The 23,648-nt window shown below is 36.7% G+C and overlaps 4 protein-coding genes across 19 annotated transcripts in view; 2 read left to right on the top strand and 2 right to left on the bottom strand.

Moving 5' to 3' along the window:
* The first annotated feature begins 55 nt into the window (after positions 1–55).
* Positions 56–6,921, top strand: LOC107263303 (DDB1- and CUL4-associated factor 11). 2 transcript variants are annotated; one of them, XM_015730355.2, is made up of 10 exons: positions 56–510; positions 1,717–1,825; positions 1,895–2,144; positions 2,226–2,372; positions 2,495–2,676; positions 2,744–2,836; positions 2,922–3,168; positions 3,255–3,410; positions 3,841–3,947; positions 4,025–6,921. In XM_015730355.2, the coding sequence occupies exons 1-10, from the start codon at positions 431–433 to the stop codon at positions 4,199–4,201; spliced, it is 1,548 nt and encodes a 515-aa protein (XP_015585841.1). In that variant the 5' UTR covers positions 56–430; the 3' UTR covers positions 4,202–6,921. The 2 variants fall into 2 exon arrangements, with proteins under 2 accessions (XP_015585841.1, XP_015585842.1); XM_015730356.2 differs by lacking the exon at positions 56–510 and adding an exon at positions 1,220–1,632.
* A 2,584-nt stretch (positions 6,922–9,505) lies between these two features.
* Positions 9,506–15,528, top strand: LOC107263304. 2 transcript variants are annotated; one of them, XM_015730357.2, is made up of 8 exons: positions 9,507–9,647; positions 9,952–10,103; positions 13,452–13,649; positions 14,028–14,135; positions 14,196–14,412; positions 14,489–14,729; positions 14,815–15,011; positions 15,087–15,528. In XM_015730357.2, the coding sequence occupies exons 2-8, from the start codon at positions 10,011–10,013 to the stop codon at positions 15,227–15,229; spliced, it is 1,197 nt and encodes a 398-aa protein (XP_015585843.1). In that variant the 5' UTR covers positions 9,507–9,647; positions 9,952–10,010; the 3' UTR covers positions 15,230–15,528. The 2 variants fall into 2 exon arrangements, with proteins under 2 accessions (XP_024936569.1, XP_015585843.1); XM_025080801.1 differs by lacking the exon at positions 13,452–13,649 and having other exon boundaries at positions 9,506–9,647.
* On the bottom strand, positions 15,520–17,590 carry LOC107263305 (putative E3 ubiquitin-protein ligase UBR7). 3 transcript variants are annotated; one of them, XM_015730360.2, is made up of 8 exons: positions 17,507–17,590; positions 17,172–17,405; positions 16,827–17,015; positions 16,601–16,750; positions 16,426–16,534; positions 16,172–16,344; positions 15,937–16,096; positions 15,520–15,850 (listed from the first exon to the last, which is right to left on the bottom strand). In XM_015730360.2, the coding sequence occupies exons 2-8, from the start codon at positions 17,310–17,312 to the stop codon at positions 15,699–15,701; spliced, it is 1,074 nt and encodes a 357-aa protein (XP_015585846.1). In that variant the 5' UTR covers positions 17,313–17,405; positions 17,507–17,590; the 3' UTR covers positions 15,520–15,698. The 3 variants fall into 3 exon arrangements, with proteins under 3 accessions (XP_015585846.1, XP_015585845.1, XP_015585844.1); XM_015730359.2 differs by having other exon boundaries at positions 17,477–17,586; XM_015730358.2 differs by having other exon boundaries at positions 17,172–17,562.
* A 470-nt stretch (positions 17,591–18,060) lies between these two features.
* LOC107263297 (triple functional domain protein) overlaps positions 18,061–23,648 on the bottom strand; it is a 28,655-nt gene continuing 23,067 nt past the window's right edge. For 8 of the 12 annotated variants that reach the window (XM_015730316.2, XM_015730317.2, XM_015730318.2 and 5 more), the window contains 10 exons: positions 23,443–23,602; positions 23,130–23,357; positions 22,844–23,032; positions 22,477–22,709; positions 20,984–21,233; positions 19,644–20,175; positions 19,034–19,562; positions 18,611–18,946; positions 18,348–18,540; positions 18,061–18,266 (listed from right to left, as the gene is read on the bottom strand). In XM_015730316.2, the coding sequence (XP_015585802.1) occupies positions 18,159–18,266; positions 18,348–18,540; positions 18,611–18,946; positions 19,034–19,562; positions 19,644–20,175; positions 20,984–21,233; positions 22,477–22,709; positions 22,844–23,032; positions 23,130–23,357; positions 23,443–23,602 (2,758 nt within the window). In that variant the 3' untranslated portion in view covers positions 18,061–18,158. Of the gene's footprint in view, positions 18,267–18,347; positions 18,541–18,610; positions 18,947–19,033; positions 19,563–19,643; positions 20,288–20,494; positions 20,833–20,983; positions 21,234–22,476; positions 22,710–22,843; positions 23,033–23,129; positions 23,358–23,442; positions 23,603–23,648 lie in introns of those variants that run through there. The other 4 variants (XM_025080787.1, XM_025080790.1, XM_025080788.1 and 1 more) reach the window with 4 other exon arrangements.

Here is a 23,648-nt window from a genome sequence, read left to right as displayed (position 1 = left end):
TGTTGTTAGATCTGCGAATTCGCCTTAAAGTTTTGACGTGTCCTACAAAATGTGTAGGTAACTATCAACGGCAATCGATTCCGACGAGCGCGGTTGCAGTAATGCGCATTTCTGACAGGTTTGCCAGCTAAAAGTTCGTAACTGCAAGTCCATCGAGAAACAATTGGTCAGCGATCCTAGCGCAGATTTGATTATCGCATGACTGGTGTAATACGTGTCTGTTGATTTTATCGAGTGTTATTTATATTTTCATTACGTTGCCCAATGTTGCGCCGAGGGCAAAAACACTTGTAAAGTTTTGTTTTTCAATTCCGCGGCGATTGCGTTTCATGAACTAAAAGTGGGCGCGCTTGGAATTGCAGTGTGTCTAGTATATCTTCTCACTCTCGTTCCCTTTATAATATAGTATTTTATCAATTTACCCGTCTGTATGGGAGGCATCAATTCACGTGGTATGGATTTCGACCAGGACCCAGGCCTTGCTGCGGTTTTGCAATACTTAATACGAAGGTTGGCCAATTATTATTTTATGTCAAAAGCTCCCATCTCTCCGCCGACGTCCTAACCTTTATTACTTTTTTTATTTTGCATTCCACCTCGTTCCGTGTTATATATTATCTATTATCGTCGTGTCATATTTCTATTATCCATGTGAAATATTTATTATTTCAGCAAAAATTATAATCTAAAATCAAATTTAATCGGTCACTTTCAGCACAAGATGTCATGATCATAACCTCACTTTTTTTTTAACGTAACATAGTTTTGTAACGCAGTTACTTACCTTTAAATTTTGCAATTCCTGAAAAGGACTGATTTGGTATAATTTCATTTTTTGTTTTTTATCAACTTAAATATTTCTTATTAGGGACAGTTATTTTTATCCTGATCCTGTTATTGAAGATTATCTGTTCTGATGAACATATTATTATGTTACTGTATACATATAATGGCTATGTAAAAAATTATCTTCTTTGAAATGGGTCATATGATAGTATTTGCTTTCTAGTATCTTTCATAACTGGATTGACTAAGAGATGGAGTTGTAATATGTAAAATTAGTTTTCTTAATTGTCTCAGTATAGTTATCGCTATAATGGATTTCTGTCTTCATTGTTAACAAAATTACTATATTTTTGTAATTAACTTTACATAACAGCTGTGTAAATTAAATTAGATTGACAAATCATATTTTACATCGTAATAAGTATATACCATCTATATACACTCCTACAAATGGAAGTCTTGGCTAGATAAGAATTTTTAGCAGTCTCAGCATGTCTTGCATTTTGATTACTGATAATAATATAATAAGTAATGCTTTTCTAGTAACCGAAGTACATTTGCAATAATCTTATTTGTGCTAGCAATTTTTTAATTAAGATTGAAGAAACTTTAAAAAGACCAAAAAAATTGTACTGGAAACATGAGTGACACAATTATTGACCAGGATATAGTATCTTATTGATCAGCGAAATAAGTCAGTCAGTAATGTTGGAGAGAAATAATTATTTAAGATTATTCATAAATTGGGATTTCATGTGATCCTTGTGTGACAAATTAAAAAATTTATGGTGAATTTGTTAGAGCGCTAGGAAAGAATCACAAATAAAGCATGGGCCAATTGTTTAGGTATACAAGATAAACTATAAATCGATTTTATACAAATGTCAATCATATTAAAGTAAGAAAATCATAATAACATTTCTATTGCAGCGGGCAGGTACACATTGTATCCTCGGACCATGAAGATTCAGACGAGGAATATGCTGCGAATTCGCAGCCTCCACGTATTACTTCTCCACCAAACACATCAAGACTTGATGTAAGTAAAATATGACATTATATTAGTTAAGTGATACAGTCACTTCTTAATATTACATATTTTCCCTAGAGAAGTGAAATAAGCCTGGCGACCAAACAAGCATGTGGTCTTGTTGAGAATCGCAGTGGACCCACAAATGTATCAGTAACCTCCATGATCCAGAAGCGAGCTCTTGGTCCTGGTTTCAGTGCAGGCCAGAAATGCAGAATAACCAGCAGTTTTTTGCCGAATAAGATGTATCAAGTAGCAAAATATAACAGTAAAGCATTCTGTGGTTCCTATTCTAAAGATGGAAGATTCTTTCTCACTGCCAGTCAAGGTACGACATAAATATAACTTTCCATGCTTCATGAAGTATATCAATAAGCATCGTCATATATAAATTCATATAAATTATTAGACAGATGTTTACGCCTGTATCACACGCATAACGGAAATTTTCTGGAGTTTAAAAAGATCTCAGCTCGTGACGTTGGATGGAGTATTTTAGACACTGCGTTCAGTCCAGACGGCAATTACATTGTTTATTCCAGTTGGTCAGAATGTCGTGAGTATTATACGTTACGTAAGAACTGTATATGAAAATTGTGACGCACCTTTGTGGTGTTCTTATCTTATTCTAAGAAGATCTCTGCGAAATTAGTTTTTTTAAATTATCATTTTTTTTAGTGTATCTGTGTCCTGTTTACGGGGACTCCAGCAATCAAGAGTCGTTGTCGCTGTGTCCGGAAGATCGAAGATTTTGTATATTCTCTTTAGTCTTCTCAAGCGACGGTCGTGAAATTCTCGGTGGTGCTAACGATGGCTTTCTTTATGTATACGATCGCGAATGTCATCAGCGTGCTCTCAGGGTTCGTGTAAAATATAGTAAGAATCAACACAAAATTATCTCCTTTTAGCAATTTTCTATAATTTCAGATTGAGGGTCACGATGACGATGTAAATACAGTTGCCTTCGCCGATAATACATCACAAATTTTGTACAGTGCAGGAGATGATGGATTGTGCAAGGTATTGAATGGATCTTATATTCAGTAATAATTATCGATATCTTTTACATCTATAGCAAGTTGTAGTAACATCTTGATAAATTAAGGTTTGGGACAGACGAACTTTAAGTGAAACTGATCCACATCCAGTGGGTGTTCTTGCGGGACATATGGACGGTATTACGTATATTGATCCACGAGGAGATGGGAGACATTTAGTGACTAATAGTAAAGATCAGACTATTAAATTATGGGACGTTCGAGCCTTTTCGGATGAGAATGCTGAGCAAAATACTCGTAAAGCCGTAACAAATCAGAATTGGGATTATAGATGGCAACGCGTACCTAAACGCTGTAAGTATTTAACATGAAATTTCTCTCACAATGAAATAGAAAAATGATCTGTGAATTACTTTGATTTTTAAATATTTTTATATTAGTACACAGAGCAAGAAATATGCTTGAGGGTGACACGAGTATCATGACCTACCGCGGCCATTCTGTTCTGCAAACTTTAATTCGGTGTCACTTTTCTCCTGCCGCCACAACTGGGCAGCGATACATATATACGGGATGTGCATCTGGACGGGTGATAAGTAAGTCATTAGGTTAAATAACATACCTATTACTGTAACTTCATAAGCTACATATATGTAGTAATAATTAACCAGAAATGATTCCTGTTAGACTTGATTAGTATTACAAATTATTAATAATCGTTACCGTCCTTGAGAGCGATAGAAAGTACTGCAGGTTCAGTGCACTTGTCTTCAGTGCAATTAATAACATGCGAATGATTGTATTTGGCCTCGAAGTTACTTTTCTATCTCTTACTCAAGATCGACGTGACAGTGAGTTCATTTAAAATGTAAAGAGCACATTCATTTCCCAAGGTGCATAAATACCTGAAGAATTTCAAGATATTTATTAAAATACGAATCCGACATGGTTTGAGGATATGAGAACAGAAGAATAGCATTAAATTCAGATTTTTCAAAGGATCGTATGTTTTTTTTTGTTAAATAGTCTATGACGTTCTGACCGGAAGGATAGTAAGTTCGTTAAGCGGCCACAGAGGATGCGTAAGGGATGTTAGTTGGCATCCGTTCCGTCAAGAAATTGTCTCCACGTCGGTAAGTGTCGCCATATCCAGTGACTACAAATCAAGAAATGAATATTCATTTAGGTCAAATTATTTATTACGTTACAGTGGGATGGTGCCATAGCCAGCTGGCGATACGCAGGTAAGAGTTCCATGGATAACTCCGATTCCGAAGAGGAAAGCGACACGGAATCTCCACCGCGCACATTACGTCGTAGCCAGAGAATAGCGGCTCAGAGAGCAAAGCACACGGCAGCTTGCACATTGATAGACATACACAATTAAAGCAAAACGGTGTGCAGAGACAGTCACAGTTGATTAAGGTCTCTTGGAACAGTGCAAATTGGTTCTGTCCCCCATGAAGAGGTCGCTAACGATGTTCTCTCATCGAGTTTACTAACCAGATCCCAAAATCCGCAAGAGTATAGGATCACATGCAAGACTGAAACGAACGTTTTTGTTGTGTTTAAAGATCAGTGTTAATAAGGCAGCCCAATTTTACTTTATGAAGAATTACATATTTTCCGAAGAAAAATATGACAAAAAAGAAGATGAAATGACATTAAAATTCTGGGGAATCGTATTCTCTTTCTTTTTTTTTTTGTTTTACGAAGAGAGCGAGATTTCCAATATCAATCATAATCGAATGTTTTCATGACAAAGTATGCGTTCGAACCCAAATGTCATCAAATGGATATTTTTAACTACGCATACAAGAGATTCTTCACGTTCCTTCGACTTTATCATTTATTTGTTACATTTTTCTATTTTTCAACCTCCCTTAATTAACTTACTTATTCACTGAATTATAACATCGACCATTAAGACGATCACGTTTAATATAAAAATTACATGGAAAGAGCAGTAAAAGTGCAGCAAGTACTTTAAAACGTGAAAATTCATAAATCCTGATTTTTTCAGGGAGTCTTTAAAAAAAATTCAACATGACAAAATCTCTATAACTGAGAATCATTTGCGGATCGAACGTGTGCTTATGTCTCTTATCTTGAACATTTTCTATTTGTTGCTTCCACTTAATTTTTTGTTTCTTTTTCGTTTTAATCTTTTTCTCTTTTTCTTATAAGCGAGCCACGCGCCGAACGTTCATCCATGGCCGCCTACTCGCAACGCGATAATACCCATTAACGTAATGGACTCTCTATTTTTATCGGATTACAAAAAAAGAGTATAACAAGCGAGTACACGGCCCTAGCGTGATTAGGATGAATTAGATGGCTCGAATTCAAAATCTACGTCTTGTTGTAATGTGACGAAGCAGTGTAAATTTTGCGATACCTCACACCGAGATGTAACATATTATTGTTGGCTTAATAAAACAAAAAGAATCCACGAGCAATTCGAATCGTTAATGTTTCTCGTCGTCTCGTGTATCCTTCGTTCTCATCAGCGGCACTATTTGCATATTGTTCTCATAAACTTTTAATTATAATTAATTAATACCATTATAATTTAAATCCACCAAATTCATCACTCATCCTTGAATCTTCGTTCTGTCCAATAACAGTAGGAATCGAAGTTAGATTCTGTAAAAAGTTAAATTACATATTGTGTTTTAAAAAATATCAAATATCGAGCGACTCTACGCCAGCATGTATACGTGTATGTAGAATCAATGCAACATACAAGTTAAAAAAAGAATAAAATGCGCGAACGAAAAACTTTCAAACATATCGTAAATTTGGCCATTTTTTGACTAACAATACAATTTTGACCTGCAGCAGGATTGATCGTTGTAAAGCCAATTTTATATTGCGCTTATAAAATAATATCAAGTTCACTCGATAACAAGATGGTCACTCTATTGCTATTCTCATAGTGATTTATCTCTGGTCAAAATTGATCCATACCATATGTTTAGTCCCATAGCAACGAACATATGGGAGTGTTTATGTTCCAATTTTTGGCCTCTGTATTATCAATACTCTTCTCCCTTGAAATGACGCAAATGAGAAACAACAATATAAGAATGTAAATATAATTGACAGCTGCCTAATACGCAACCTCTATACTATATGTACGATATCTTTTCTAATCATCTTTAAATTGCTTTTGTGACATTGCCAATGAAAATTATTGTACCAATTAGATATAATTACGTACGTTTTATCGTTAATAATACGTCGTTATGTTTAAAACAAAATTTTAATTTTGAATAACATGAAAATCAACAGTATCAAACCATATTGTATCCGCTGTCCATAATAAGATTTCTATGAATTATACACTGTAAGCCAGACGGGTGATGGAATGTACATTATTTGCAATATAATTATATCACACAGACTATCCGATGAAACATGTAGTACACGTTCACGGAATACTGTAACGGACGAAGGAAGAAAAAAGTTCGTCTTTAAGAAGTCATATGGCTGTGATATATCAAGAGATATACCAATTTATATTGCATAGCGATTCCTAACGACACGCATTATGTATCCGGTAATTAGAAGACTAGAATCATATATTCCATAGGTGTCTACGAGAGTCTTTAGTCGCGTCGAGTACAATGGTATTGTAAAATATTTTAAATTAGCTTCTATCCTATGTATTATGTGTATACAAAAGATATTTTTAAAAACCGGTGTTAAGCCGTTTACCAAGCGCGTTGATGAAATAATGGCGTAGATGACGTATGCGGTTAAGAAAAATTAAAAAAAAAAGTGAACAACATACTAAAAATTTGAAAAATTTTCGCGCCACTTTTTTAAAAGTATTCTCAAGCGAATCCTATTAACATTGAGATTCCGTAAATAGTAATGATGATAATAATAAATATTGGGACACTACGACGATAAAGGTAATAGGTGAATAATTGAAGCTTTGTAAGATATAAAGGAGGCTTAAGGTTATGTTTAGTCATAATAATACGAATTAGGTAATATTTAATATTATTTCTATCATATATCTATACGACATAACGAGATATCGATTCTCAAAGTGAAATTGCACAAGATGGAATAAATAAAGAGAAAGGCAAAATTGTATGAACGATATTTAAATTTATTTCCCTACCCACTGATATATCATTAATTACATCGATGTATAACTTTATCATATATTTTATATCGTTAACAATTTTTTGATTATCGATAGATCGATACGGTTAGAGATATTTAAAAAAATCGATACTCAATTCGCGACCTCCTTTTTTTAGAAGCCACACGAATAATCCTTTAATTTTGTTAACGTGAGTGGATTAAAGAACGAATCGCGAAGCCTTATCTTGGAAGAATAAAGAAAAATCATCATATACTATATTTGCGAAATAATTAAATAGTGAATTTCCTACACGTACTAAAAAAATGAGATATAAACCTTGAAAGAAATAAAACCAAATGCTCTATACGGGAGGATGATGAATCGTTATCGTTTATTCGTTAATTTTAAATGCATACCGATCAGTAATTAACTTATACTAATTAACAATTTTCGCAGCCAATTAACAGTAATATGTATACGATCCAACATAGTTTGTTTTTTTCTTTCAATTCCTCAGTGACAGACTTCAACATTTTCCGAGTTTCTATGTACGTATAAAAGGGGCCAATGCCATTTCGAACGGAACGTATGTACAATAATACCTGTAAGATCTGCTCGTTACAATGTCTTTTCCTGAAAGAACTTTTTATAATGATGGATATCTTTATACACGCAATGTTCACGTTCATCGTGCGAGGATTACTTTTGTCCTTTTGTTTGCTTGTGAATTTAAAAAGAAAAATTACTTTTATGCCTACATTGAAATACCTAGTAATACCAAAGTAGTCAAAGAATTGGCGGGACATTGATTTATTTTAGGTTATGCTACACGTGCTGAATGATTTTCATTGATATGACTGTATTTGAAAATATCATGTCTTTCGTAATATTTGAGCATCTATAAATTTTCTAAGTGGATTCACTAAGAATTCTTATTATTAGTATTGTTTTATATTAATTTTGTTAGGTCGAGTTATTCTTAATGCAATATAGAATCAGTTTGCTTGATAAGATCGTCCAAGAGTTACAGTTAAATAACGTGTAAATTCACTTTTGATATATGAACTTCTTCTATTTATATTGATATAATGTATGACCCGTGTAATTTTCTTTGGGAAATACTGTCTAACAACTTTAGTACTAACGTACTAAACACACGACCTAATAAGTAAAATCCCATACGAATTTGTATGAGAACCAAACTTCAGGGGGCAAGTAAGATGCAATATGCGGTTCGTCGTTACAAGCGGAGTCCTAATAACCGAAATTCCACTGTAAATATATGAAACGTAAGGCTTATCTCAGTTGACGAACGTGTCAGTATTGATGTTAAAACTGTAATGGACTAAGCAAAATAATGTGTCTAACTAATAAGAGCGTTTACAACTAATTTGTGGAACTAGTAAATCCAAGATTTAAATTTGGAGCATGGAGCCACAGGAAATTGTTAGATATTAATTAATGGATAGACCTTTACCACTGTTTAGCAATGATATTACAACATGCGAGGTTTTTTGAATATATTGTTGTATAATTTTAATACTATCTCTTTGTTGTTAATGACAATTATAATGATGGTTAAATAAACATATTCAATAGTCCATATACATACAGGGTGTCCCAAAATTACCTGACCAACGGGGTATGGCGGTGTTCGGGAGGCATCACTGATGACGAAAATGACCTTCCTTTTGTCCGGAAGGTCATAGTTTTTAAATGGGAGCAGGTCAAAGTTGACCAATCAGAGGGAGGCGTCACGAGAAACGTAGACACCTACAAACGCTGAGTTTTCTTCCTTCGCTTTTGTTTCTCGGTGGCTTCGGGCAGGATGACGTCAGCCGAAGCATGTCTATTGGCTGTCTATCTATATCTATACTCGATATATACAGGGTGTCCCAAAATTACCTGACCAACGGGGTATGGCGGTGTTCGGGAGGCACCACTGATCACGAAAATGACCTTCCTTTTGTCCGGAAGGTCATAGTTTTTAAATGGGAGCAGGTCAAAGTTGACCAATCAGAGGGAGGCGTCAAGAGAAACATAGGCACCTACGAACTCTGAGTTATCTTCCCTCGCTTTTGTTTCTCAGTGTTAAAAACTATGACCTTCCGGACAAAAGGAAGGTCATTTTCGTGATCAGTGGTGCCTCCCGAACACCGCCATACCCCGTTGGTCAGGTAATTTTGGGACACCCTGTATATATGTGAGTGTATATATATACGTATATATATTAGAAACCGTAAAAAAAACATTTGAAATATCAATTAACGATCGTCTTCGTCGGATAAGTAAAGTTGCGATTATTTAAAATGATTTAAGTATACAGTAAGTCAGACACGTAACATCCACAACGGCGTTCCAAGTAGTAAAATAGCAGCAATGGTCAGCCGGCGTAACTTGATTTCACCAAGAATAAAATAAATAAGAAATTAATATCGAGAATAACGAACGAAGTTCTTACAATACAGAGCATACTCTAATGATAAGTTTCAATTGCTTAGTAATGTCACAATTGGGTATTCGTCCCTAATAGGAAATTGGTATCCATCGAGTCTTCGTAATTTTCCAAGGTTGCAGCGGTCGAGCCATTCCTAATAGAATTTTTATATGACACGCAAGCCTGTAGCTGAGTGAGTCGATAAAAGGTAGTTTAGTCTTCCACATAGCCAGGTACTTCGTAGTTCGTTTAGTCGCGCGTTGCTCTTCGCAGTTTAAACGTGAGGAAAGATCGGTACTGTTACAATTTAGTATTTCTCTATTATTTAAACAAAACCATTTAACACGAAATCCACCCGTTAATAGAAATGCTCTAAGTCAATGATTTGAAATTATTGAAAAAAAATATATATATATCTCAGACGATTACATGTCCCACATTTTCTGACAGATAACAAAAGACCTTGTTATAACGTAAATGATAACAACTAGGAATACATAGAATGACACATTAGTCTTATGAATATTCCGGGACGTATCTGTCGATTCGCCAGTGAAAATTTTTGATAAGAAGCCTTTGAATTTGGCGGACCTTACAGGTGAAGCTACGTAGCTGCAGTTTCTATCTGACACAGAACAGGAGCGAAGATAAATAATAATGGCTAGCAAGGTAGAAGAAGGAATCGGCAGAAGAAACGCCATTCCCATAATACATACGAGAGGAACTCATTATGAGATTGGTTTTGATATCGTAAGTAATAGATTAGATAATTCATGTACAAGATGTCATTAAAGGTACAATTGTCTCAGAAAAAATCGTCACCGGTGCATTTATGCTTTTCCTCGTTAGCGCACAAGATTAGTTATGATTGTTATGCAATTATTCAAGGTTACTGTTTAGAACGTTTTCTCGCTCGTATAGACATTTAAACGTACTACCGGTTTTGCATACGTCACAATATGTACACTGCTCAGTTATTGCTTCATATTAGCACCGATTCCGTTTGATATTCTGATTTATGACTATTATTTCATAACGATGCCAAATTCATAATGATCAGTTTCAGTGATCAGACTGTTTCCACGATTTATATGTTTCGCTAAATAATTTATTAACCTCGTAAAATATAGTTATTAACTATTTACGTGCGTTGGTGACTATATTAGCAGTCCAATCGCAGTTGTTATTAAAATGACCGATAAATTGAATTTGCAAAAATGCTACTAGTTACTCTGTTAATATGTGCAATATAACATAATTTATGTCACGCAACAAGGTTTTTTTTCGGGGCTTGTCAATAATTACTTTATTGAAAGTAATTTGTCGTAAGAGCGTTTAAGTCTTAATAGATGATTATAAATATTTTTATTCGAAAATGGCATCGCTTGATAAAGTGCGTAATAACTGTATCATTACACAGGGATATTTAACATCATTACTGATTATAATTCTTACGACTTAAATGTCATTAGTGGTTATGTATAAACGTTCTAGCAAACACAATATGACTTTTAACGTTTATGTAAAGTCTAATTTCGCACTCATATAGATAACGTCGATATACAGCGTTATCATATCAAGGTTTTAAACATAAACGGGAAATCACAACTAACATATGCGTTACATCTGATATTGTGTGTGCTGGCGCAGTATAACCTATTATGTTTTTGTCCGAATATGAATTATGACTATCGTTGAAATCAAGCTCAATCAATTCCATAACACGGACAGAAAACTGATTTTATTCTTACGTGTACAGATCTTATGCATTTCGATAGAGGATAAGCAATCGTATGACAAAAACATGACGCTGAAACTGGCAGACGGAGCCGCGCGGCGAGCAATAGGTTCTGAATGCGACTGTACGCGACTGTACGTATACGAGCTACGCTCGGTACAATGGCAAGTTTGTAATTTTTTTTTTACTAATAAAGGCCGTCAACGGGAAAAATCATAGAACGTTCTATACGTCTGAGTGTGCAGACTATTCGTGTAAATTCACGGGATCCTAAGATCATGCGTGTAAAAGTTATACACAGTTTTTTAAGTGTGGCTATTGTAGGAGGCGCACGGACATGCAGATCTGTGCAGCTCAGCAGTACTTTTCCACGCATGCGCACAGAGATTTGTAGATTTACACTAATATTCTATGGGACACCACGAATGCAATACACTATAGCTTATCTCGTTGACGGCCTTTGTTAATAATTTTTAAAAAACATTAACGACTCGCCATCGCACCGAGCTTTGCTTGTATATTGCACAAGTATTTTATTTAAAAAAATAAATAAAGCTCGTCAACGGGAAAAATCAAAGTATGTTTTATTCGTTTCGGTGTACAGAATATTCGTGTAAATTCACGAATACCATAGATCATGCGTATAAAAATTGCAAGCCGTTTTCTTTGTAACGCTGTTACAGCAAGCGCAAGCATATACAAATCTGTGAAACTGAACAACATTTCCACATGTACACCCATAGCAACTTGCAGATATACACTATTCTATGTGCGAAAAAAATTCAACGGCATATGATTTTTCCCGTTGACGGCCTTTAATTATTTTTATTCTAAACAATATATTTGTTCAGTATACGAGCTACGCTCGGTACGGTTACAAGTTTGTAATTTTTTTTGTTATTAACAAAGGACGTCAACGGGATAATCTATAGTGTATTGTATTCGTGCTGTCCCATAGAATATTAGTATAAATCTACAAATCTCTGTGAACATGCGTGGAAAAGCACTGCTGAGCTGCACAGATCTGCATGTCCGTGCGCCTCCTACAATAGCCACACTTAAAAAACTGTGTATAACTTTTACACGCACGATCTTAGGATCCCGTGAATTTACACGAATATTCTGTACACCCAGACGAATAGAACGTACTATGATTTTCCCCGTTGACGGCCTTTATTAGTAACAAAAAAAATTACAAACTTGCCATCGTACCGAGCGTAGCTCGTATACGTATAGTCGCGTACAGTCGCATTCAGAACCTATTGCTCGCCGCGCGGCTCCGTCTGCCAGTTTCAGCGTCATAAAAAAACTGCGGATAATTCGCGTGAAAAAAAGGCAATTAAGAAATAATTGAAGGAGCTATAACTATCGTTAATTATTTTGTCTGACTTCACGTTAAAGGAGAAACAAATCAATAAGTATATATGTAGACTTACTTTTTTTTCACCAAACTCCCATACTACTTCCAATCTGTGGGACTGAAATCAATTATATTACGAAATATTGTGGTTACAGGCTTCCCGCGTCGTTTTTTCTTCCTTTTTTTTTGTAATTTACATAATTGACAACAACGTAATTACCGTCACGTTGTTCATGAAGTGAGTAATCAAATAAAACTCACTTATGTATCGTTGAAATCAATCTAACAAATCCCGACAATCTTCTAGCTGTATGACAATACCGGATACACGAGTCGACCTGTATTACCTATGAATATCATCGACGGAAATGATATTATCGACAGCCGAATATTTCCAGTTTTCTTAATGACAGTCGAATGAGGAAATCGGTCAAAAAGCATCTCGAATCGTTCGGTCTTTGTACCTTAAGACAGTTGATACTCTGTATTTTCTGTATAGCAGTATAGGACTAACTGAAAGCTATGTATCCCAAAAAACACAAAGTAACAGTTACATATCAGCAATCTTACAATGTACTACTCAAGTATGTAATTGTTACGAAAACACCTCATGTAAGTAACTCTTGTATCCCCAAGTAAGGAATTTTAACGTTGCTGATATGTTAATATTACTTTGTGTTTGCTGGGTATGAAAGATCTTGATTTTAAATGCAAGAATAGTTTTTCAACTCGGATGCAGAAAATGACGGTCGGTATGTTATCATGAATACATTAGGAAAAAAAACATTAAGACATTAAACATATATAATACTTCAGAATATATATATTAGCGTGTGAAGTATCACTCGTCACTGGATATATTGATGGAGCGATTGACGTGTCTAATAAGATTGCTTTTTAATTGTCATTAAGAATATTATATGTATGAAATTGGCATACTTTTATGGCATATTCATTATCAACGTCAAGCTTGCTTCTGGATCGAACTCTCCATTTTCAGGGACGCACATTCTCTGGTCTGATTCACAATTATGTGAATATATATCGACCGCTTAATGAAACCAGCTTGCCGCTTTACGAGACTCAGGAGGGTCGAAATGTCTATGAGGAGACACTAGCCTGCGTGACCAAACAATTTCCACAGTACGTCAGAGAAATCCAGGGAACTGCGGATGGTGCAAAGATACCCTTTCATAAGGTTCATATAAAGTCTCGCTATATACTTAGTAGATACTAGTTAGTACTTTCAGAACTGGAATTTCTAAGCAAGAAGTAAGGTGTATCCTGGGACTTAGAATTGTATATAGAAAACAGTGATGATTTCTGATGTGCATTGAATTTTGATAATATTATGCACGTGATAACCCTGAGGAATTCGATATGAGGTCATTGAATCATTAGAGATCTTGCGGTAAGATAATTGTACATTCCTAGCGCGATCGAACAAAACTATGAGAGTGTAAAAATGGAGATTGTCTTGTATTACGCGGTAGACGTATCTTAAGACGACCAGGGAAATGTAAATTCTTTGCGAAAATGATTCTCTGAAATGATTACATTTTTTCTTTTCTTCTAGTTATTTCTCATGCATCTAGATGACATAGTGCCTAATGTGGTTGAAGGAACTCAGGGTAATCCTCAACCTGTAGGCTGTTCGACTGTGATTTGTAATCAGCCTGGCCAGGTTCGTCAAGTATTTATGTTTCTGTGATGTTTTATTATTTTACGAATGAAAGAATTTCAGGAGATTTTGGGACACACGGAGGATGCCCTATCAGAGACTCTTAATCATTGGTATCTCGTGAGCGCTCACGTTATAGAACCTGGTTTGAGAGAAGAAAAATTCACTTCTTTAAGCTATGCTGGTTTCTTGCCAGGTTACACAATGGGCTACAATCACCATGGTCTTGTCTACACTGTGAATACACTAAGTGCCAATAAATTACGTTCTGGCAAGACACGTGAGTTTTTAGATTGTTATTGTTTATAATTTACTACCCTGATCGCAAAGCTATAGAAACTGTCTTGCTACTTCAGCCAGGTACTTCTTGGCCAGGTCATTACTTGGCGTGGAAAATTTTGTCCAGGCTCAACAAGCCCTGAGGAATGAAGGGTATGGTGCTGCTGAAGGATTTTCTGTGAATATGACTTTTTTGACACAAGAAGGTGACCGCATGTTTCATAACGCTGAAGTGGGACCAGTAAAGCCTGACGCTACCCAATCGCAACTGAGTATCCTGACAGCAAGTCCTGGAGAGAATATATTCCATTGTAACAAGTATGTCTTACAGCGTCAAATCATCACCTTGTACAAGTGAATTGTATAAGGAAATTACCATACCGAAAATTTTTATTTTTGGTAGATACTTGCGATTAAAGGTACCGGAAGTGGATGGTTTGATAATACCCAGTAGCGAGCATAGAATGGAAGCGATATGTCGACACGCATCGCCAAAAACACGTGAAGATGTCATTGACATTTTAAGTGATCAAACTGATAATGAATATAGAGTATTTCAAGAGATTGGACCAGACGACTATGTCAAAACAATTGCAGTTGGTAAGCAGGTACAACTCGTGTATTATACGCTTTGGTCATAACTATTTTTCTTATTACGATGTTTAATTTTTGCAGGAATTTTTGACTGTATTGAAAAAAATTGGTCTCTGTATACGGATATTCCCAAATATAATGATCCGATATTGGTGATACCTTTACAACTGAATAACAATACACTGTGCCATTTGAAAAATGGTAATGGAGTTGTTGACCAATAATGGGCAAAATCGCGAATGCGTGTTTGTAAAATATCATGAAATTCTATTAAATGTTACTTATATGATTCTTGTCCTGGGTATGAAGATTTCATATACCAAGAGGATACTAATACTATAACAAATGTCGTTCATTTTTGATGTTGTTATTTATGTGTCTCATGGATACTAAGTAGTATAAATAACATAATATAATATATATGTACAGAGCTAAAAAGTAATTATAACAGCACTCTATGCTATAAGAGATTATAGTGGATCGATTCTTCCAACTGTAATAAATAGATCACGCATAATACAAATATGTTGCTCTTTTATTTATCACGTTATCTAGCAGAAATAGGATATGCATTTCTTTACAATGGTGAGATTATATCATAATAACTTCAATATCTATCGATCTAGTTATACGGAATTAAAACATATATAATTTACGCTTCAATGTAAGATACTGACATGGTCCTGGGTCTCTTCAACGGCAGAAAGTTGGGATTACAACTTTTGGACGTTTCTTTGACTCCATCTCCGAGAAGAATTCTTTTATATCTTCCTCACGCACCACCTTCTTGTTTTCCGCAAATTTCTGCAGGTATTGTTTCAGGCGTTCCTTCATGTTGTTGTACTCTGTTGGTAGAGATGAGAATCGACGATTCGATATACGGATTCCTAAGCACGCGGCGAATATAAATGAGAAATAAAATTATACTTACCCTCGATCGCTGTTAGTTGTTGAACATGGTCCAAGGAGGCCAATGCCTTCATGCCTCTTTCGTATTGTGATTCCCGTTTATTGTCCTTTCCGGCTTCTTCATAGGCCTGAACACTATCCATAGGATCCAGAAGAAATTCCAGCTCATTCTCTTTGTACATCTGTAATAGGAAGAATAAGTCATATTATTCATTTTATCGAAATAAATAAGTAGAAGGGAATGGAAAGAAACTCACTACTTTGCATTTGTCACAGGTGCAGAGAGATGATCTCCAACCCTCTGTCCAGAAACAACCACTTTCTGAATGAGGCGGATTTGTTTGAGGCATGGTGCACCCCTCAGGAAGCTTTACCACCTCTACCTTATCTTCTTTACTTTCAAAAGAATCATTTTTAGTGGTTTTTGATGCTAGAACAGTATAAGAGCTTGAGTTTACCTAATGATCATTAATAGAGGTTTTCGTTTGGGATGACTTTTTCATTTTAATACCTGAATATTTGGAAGCGTAATGCCATAAGAAGGAATGCTTTTTCATGCAACCTGCACAGATCACTTCGCCATATGAGTCAGAATCAGGAATTTCTGTACAACCCAGATGCTAAAAACAAACATGATAAGTAAATATTGAATACATATAACTGGTATCTAATTTCTCAATCATTACCTTGGAATGATACCAATCTTCACAAAGGACACACTGTAGCATCTCGTCATTATTAACATCCTCTGGGTCTGGATATGGTCTGGAGCATGTACAATAAACTCCATCAAAATTTTGATTGTACTTGTTCTCATCATTAGCTGCAGGTTTGGCCTGAAGATATTTAAATTAAGTAAACAATCATCCATATTGGGAAACAATGTGGGCATTTTGACTGAAAGAATCATACAGGATCTAGACTGCACTTTTTATCTCCGAATTTGGAGTTTCCGCAATCGCATCGAAAATGTCTCTTAGTGTAAAGCTCAATAAGTTCGTGTCCTTCATGACAGTGGAAACTGCAAGCTAGACAAACAGCTGCACGTGTTTTCTGTGGGCAGCAGGTCTTACAAGCATAAAGAGCTTGTCTTATATATCCCTAAAATAAAAAGAGTAAATAAAATAACATAATTTACAATATAATGGAGGCGAAATTTCACCCGTAAACTTTAGTCGCATCGCGTCGTAATAAGCATCAAGAGAACAGTTTTTGAAGTAAAGCGTAACAAGAGGTTAGGTAAAAATAAAGTTTAACCTTATTGAAGGTACAATTTTTATCATCGGATGCACCAAGTACAGCATAAGCATCCTCTTCCAGTTGATTCTCCTCTTGCAGAACGTCCAGCATCGTTACAGAGTTGTCCTCCTCCAAATTTTCAACAGCATTCTCGGCCATGTTTTACTCTTGATAATCACGTTGTAAGGATACAAGCCTGTTAAAACCTCTCTTTTCTGATTCAAATCCAGCACTCAGTGTCCGTGGTATTTCCTTCAACAACACATTTAACACTTTCAGTAAAATATCGTAGCAGCACCAAAAATTTAACTGTGAATAATGACCGAATCGCTTGTCGCGGATCGTTTACAAACCGTTCCCGCTTAAACACTTGTTACGGTAACTTCAGATCAAAGGATAGGCAACCTCTGAGCAGCAGCAACTGAACTAGTAAATTGACGACCTAATAATTCGATTTAATGTACGAAAACGATCATTTGGAAAGCACTAAACTTATATTAATTTAACAAACATGTTTAGGATGTCAAATTCAAATATATATTTATTTTTTAATATTTCGATCTTTCCACACAGATGTCTATTTTGAAAATTCAATTTTATGCATTTTATGTAATTCGGCATTGCCTTTGTTACTTTTCTCCTCTTTTTCTAAATTTTTAAATCGTTACATATGATTGGGCCAGGTCAAATAATTATTAAAAAATGTATGCAAAGCTAACATCTGATAAGATGATATATAGAAATCAGTTTTCTAAATAAAAACCGTCGTTATCTATATTTGTTTTTTTTTTGTTGATAGTAGCGTACTCATAATTAGCAGTTACTTGAAAATTAATCTCCTTTAATTTGAATCTGTTACTAACATACGATAGATTAGGGAAAAGTATAGGGAAATAAAAGAATGATATACAAACTTAAATACATCTTGTTATTTACAAATAAGTTTGTTTGTGTTCCTTATAAACTGGTAATGAGATATAATATATATAATAATAGTAAGTAACTTCAAGAATAAAAACTATCATTATGGTCTTGATGCGATTTGGAGCAATGCGCACGACGCTCTGTAAATGCTGCCATTCTAGTCGAAGGTATCGTAGCACCTTTTGGTACCTAAAAGCAATGAAACACTCGTAAATTATGTAATCTTCGAATGTCAAATTTAAAAGTATATACTGTATCCAAAAACAATACCTTAAACCATGGGGATTCTAAGCACGTCTGTGCAGTAGCACGATCTTCTCCACGAAGACACAATAATCTCCCAAGAAGATCTTTCGCATCATTCGATATTGTCTCAAAATATTCGTCAGGAAAGCAAAAATCACATTTCAAAATATTGGCGGTCGTTTCCTCGACCGAATCGTCCAGGAATGGCGACAGACCACTAAGAAAGATAATGCATAAGTCATAAAATCATTTCGTACACTAATTATCGCCGTTAAAATGCTGCGTACCTTAAAAGTACATAAATAAAAACACCAGCAGCCCACATATCAGTGTGAGAACCGGTCGGTCTGCCAAGCACCAATTCAGGAGCTGCAAATTCCAAATCAGCTGGAGGAACAACTTCATCAACCGGTCCTCTGACAGCCTCGCCAAAGTCTACTAGCTTCACTACTCCGGTCTCTTGGTCTACTAATACATTTTCTGGTTTTAGATCCAAATGATAAATGCGACGGTAATGCAACCATTGCAGCGCTGAAAGCAATTGACTTGCATATTTACTAGCCATTGCTTCGGTGTACTCAGTCTTTTCACTTAAGTATGCAAAAAGCATTGGACCTCGAACCCTGGAAAAGAATGTTATAAGAGCGACGAAGGCTTTGCATGAATCCATATTATTATGATATTATATATGTCAACTGAAGAATCCTTACAATTCCAATATAATGGTGTCTACCCCTGGTTGTGGTGCATTCTCGAATAGGGCAAATGCTCGTACGATATTACCATGATGTGTAGACGCCAGTAAGTCGTATTCAGCACGAGTAAGCGAACGGGACTGTTTGTGACGTGGTGTTTGTTTAAGAGCCACTTCCTGTCCTGTTCCTCTATCCCTAGCACGACGTACAACGGCAAACCTTCCTTTACCTAACTCGTCCAGCTCTAAATATCGTCCAATGAATTGTTCGGCTTCCCAACTGGAACCCTCGTCCAGCGGAAGAGTGACAACAGCCGACGGTGAAGTGGCAATTCTATTTTTTCCTACTACTCTAAAACTGTACGAAGCTCCCGGTGACAGTTCTAATATTGCTGGCGGAGTTTTAACTTGATCCATTATAGGCATCCATTCTAGTGATGGTATTGTTCTGTACTCAAGATTGCAAAGACCTGCTTCTCGTTTCTCCCAGTCAACTTCGATTTTTGATGTTCCCAGAACACGTGCCCAGGTATTTCCATTGCCACCTGTAATATCAGATTCTAGTCTTATTCAATAATATCAATATGAGAAGATATAAGAGATACAAATGTAATAAATTAACAAACCCGTTACGCAGAGAGTAATTTTAGCTGAGCAGGAACCTTTCTCCGATTGAACGTTGCAATTATACACTCCAGAATCAGAGGGTCTGCAACGAGCTATCTCCACATATACAAATCCTGCATTTTGATGTAACTGATAACGGTTATCCTGCTTAACGTTACGATCTTCGCCCTCTTTTCTCCAAACAATAGATGCCCCTTCTGCATGGGACACTTCCACAGAGAGTCTAGCTACTTCGCCGGCCATTGCCCTCACTGGGGAGATTGCGCTTAGTATCTTAGGTAAGGATTTTTCTTCTGGCAATTTTTGAGGACTGTTAACATTCTTCTCTGAATCAGTCTTACGTGGTCTGAAAGACCATGCTCTACTGAATGAGGAATTGGGAATGAGACTGGCTGGTATCCATAATTCCTCTTTGGCATCCACAGGAGAGACAACCAGTCCTGGACCATCAAGATGAGAGACAACAAGCTCATCTCCAGCGTGCAGCTTACCCCAGTCTGCTGCTAATCTTACTCGAGCACCTGGAGCGACCTGAGGAATCCGCAGTTTTAAAGGGAATCCTTTTTCCTTGTTCGCACTCTCGCCCATCTTCATGCGATTGTCCAACGTGCTCACACGTGCACCAGAACTTCATGCTCACCACCCATTGACAGATAACAGTAGTATAGTGTAGAGTAGTATTAATACTAGTAGTAGTAATAACAGTAATAGTAATAGTAGTAGTAGTAAAAGTAGTAGTTTGGTAAGTAGCAATAAATAATAATAGTAGTAGTAGTAGTAATAGAATACAATGGGACCACCACCCAAGGTGCTATTTTTGGTTTAGTACCGACGCGACGGAGTCCGTAGATTAAATACAGTACATATTTCTCTTTATTCTCCATCTTAAACGGTAGTAACGCACAAGACACATTATCATACACATTTTGTACTTTATCATTTTGTCTCTTTGCATACTGAGAAGTGGATATAACTGTGTATCTCGTATAGTATCATTTGCTCGTATTTTTAATCAGTATTTCTCATTTTCTGCTATGGTGTTTCGCTTGTTGCTTTCTAACAATAGAAAACCGAGGGTTTGTCATCGCAACAACAGAAGGCAATGCAATAGAGAGCGGATAGCGACAGGCATCAAGAGGAAGAAGCGGAAGTGTCCCTTGGCTGCAAGTAAGAATTCTATAAGAGAACCTAGGATATCGATTTGGGAGGAAGGTCTTATATAATTCCTTAATAATTCTATCCCTTTCCACAATCTCCTTAAAACTTATTTCATTTTCATTTCTCTCTCTCTCTCTCTCTCTTTTCTCTTTCTTTCTTTCTATGGAAACAGTCTGCTCACCGGGATGGAATTGGTGCGAACGGGCGAGCGTGCCCGTAGGGTGTTCCTAAATCCCTCGAGGAAGTTTAGTTTACTCTTTGTCGGGCTGGGTGTACGAGGTGGAGTTCCGTCCAGTCCTCCGGTGAGCGATCGTTGAACAGCTTGACCCTTTCGCTGTCCACCTCGTTCTTTATTCGCCGCCCCGGACACTGTCAGCGTCGGTGGTACCGAAACGGCTGCTCGAATGACTGGCTCAGGTGTTGCGCTGCGGCTGTACGCCAGCAAATCATAAATGAATGGCAAACACAGTACTACGATAACCGTGAGAAAATTCCACTCGTAGCATACAGGTATGTACTTGACACGCTGGACATTCTTGTTTCAATAAAAGCGCGTTTTTCTTGTATTAAATAAATTATAACTGTTCGGACATGACTCAATGTCCAGGATAACAATAACACGAATGATCATTATAAACAAAAAAAAAATGTCGATTGCATTGGGATTCTACGATTTTAGGAACTTCTAAAGAAGCTAGAGGCTTGACGTTGTATAGAAAAAAGCCAGGGTTATTGGAATCCAGGGTACAGGAAAAAGGAATGCTATATAACGTGCCATGGAAACGATATGCGATTATTGCGGTTTGCGCGTTAGGTGTTACGGGTATGAAAGGCAAACTCCATACGGTTAATGTTATTCACGACACGGAGAAGATATCCGGTTTTTATTTTGCAAGCATTTACAGAGACAGTCGGGAAGATGTAGCTAGAGACAATTAAAGAGATGGTTGCTAGGATAAAGTGGGATTTAATACCTTGATCTGTAGTACTGTGTTCTTTTTTTGATAAATCATAAGAGAAAACAAGCTGTTAGTTGGGTGCGAGGTTAGTTAAGGGCAGGTGGGCAGGTTCCAGACTCTGGGAGATATTACGATGCATCACAATCACATTCTTGGTCATTTTACAATTTATTCTAAACAAAATGTTACGCTCACGAGTCGATTATAGTGGTTTCCTTCTTCCATTAATACGTATTATGTACATACACTGTTGCCTGTTGCTCGAGTGCCATTATAAACGTTATTAAAATTATTATAAATATAACGTACATTTTTATTGTTATAATTATTAATAATCGATTCTCATTACCAGTACGCTCACGTTGAGCTCTCCTAGTATTCGTATTATTAGTATATATATATATATATGCACATTGGAACGGATTAGCACACGTGAAAGGCTCAGGGAGCAAGAGTAAGTGAAAGAGCAATAATAAAGAGAAGAATCCGAAGCTAGAGGGGGTTCGTGAAAGGGGTGTATCAGTTAAGAGAGGGTAGGGAATGGGGGTCAAGGTCTCTTCACGGATCACAAGGTAAGTTTAAAAGGAAGGGAAACGACTACCGTTATCTAGCTTACAGTTTTCGTATCTTTATAAAATATACAAAAATATGTCGGAACGAATATTCACAGGTTGAGTGTTAAGAAGTCAGTGAGTTCAGTGGTAGAGACGCTTACAGTGGGTCTTTGGTAAGTTCCTTTTGGTAGGCAATGGGGGACTGTATAGCCTTAAGGAAGTCCCGCTGCGTCTGCAGGATAGAAGTAATTGTATCCACCCATTCCTGCTTGCGCGTCCCACTTTCCTCTACCGCAGCGCATGAAAATCCTAGCTCAGGTTTATGCGGATCCGTCGATCGGATCACGAACTTCTCCGGATCATCAGGCGAATCCTCTAGACTCATTTTATTCACCTGCACGTCACACACAGAGATATCATCAAAGAGTAAAGCCAGTCGTGACATTGAAGAAAGTAGTAGAAGACAATTGTTACGTCTCCAGAAATTTACGTAAATTCCCAATCAGTTGATGACCAAGTAACACTCACCTGGATATGAGCTTTGTATATATAGGCAGGATTAGTAAACTGTGTCTTCTTGCCAACAGCTTCGCTGAAGATGATGTTCTGCTCGAATAGAAATACCTGTAATTCTCTTCCACGCGTTGGCATACTACCAAGTTCAGATACCAACAGCGGACCGTGTAACAGAAGTTTACCCTGTGCCGTTATTTTACCCTGTGAACAATGATTTAGTAGTGGTAGACAATTATTAAAACTATTTGAAACGTTCATAAAAAATCACAAGGACTTTGTATTGTCGAAGTATACTAACATCAAACCCTTCCAATCGACCGACGTCCATCATGTCATTCGCTGCTTTGGGAATAATCCGCATAACGTCAGCAGCTGCACGAAGTCCCTCGATTTCAGATATTCTCTGAGTGCGCTCGGTCAGGCGTAGCGCCTCGCGTAGCAACAATTGATACTTGGTGATCCTCTGCACGGGCTTTATGAGCAAATCGCATATTTGAAGTCGGTGACCGAGTTTTTGTCGCAGTTCCTGGGAATAGAACAATGAATATTGACAATTGAAAACATGATATAATTTAACTTTGAAAAGCGTTCAGCGACCTGCAGAATATTACCTCGAAGTATGTGTCGACGTGCTCAGACACAATATACTCGGAGACGGGTTTGTTTTGACAATAAACCACATACATGTGTAACTTCCTCTCGTAACGCTTAAAAAGAGGGCCCAGCTCCTCCGGTCGCTCTAGACAGCGTTCCAGAGCCTTCAGAAAGCAACTGTAAAAGCAAACGTATTAGCGATTTCCTAGGAGAACGAGTAGCG

Source organism: Cephus cinctus, unplaced genomic scaffold (genome assembly GCF_000341935.2).
Source record: "Cephus cinctus unplaced genomic scaffold, Ccin1 Ccin1_scaffold0153, whole genome shotgun sequence".
Taxonomy (NCBI): domain Eukaryota; kingdom Metazoa; phylum Arthropoda; class Insecta; order Hymenoptera; family Cephidae; genus Cephus; species Cephus cinctus.
This window is presented reverse-complemented; position numbering and strand designations above follow the sequence as displayed.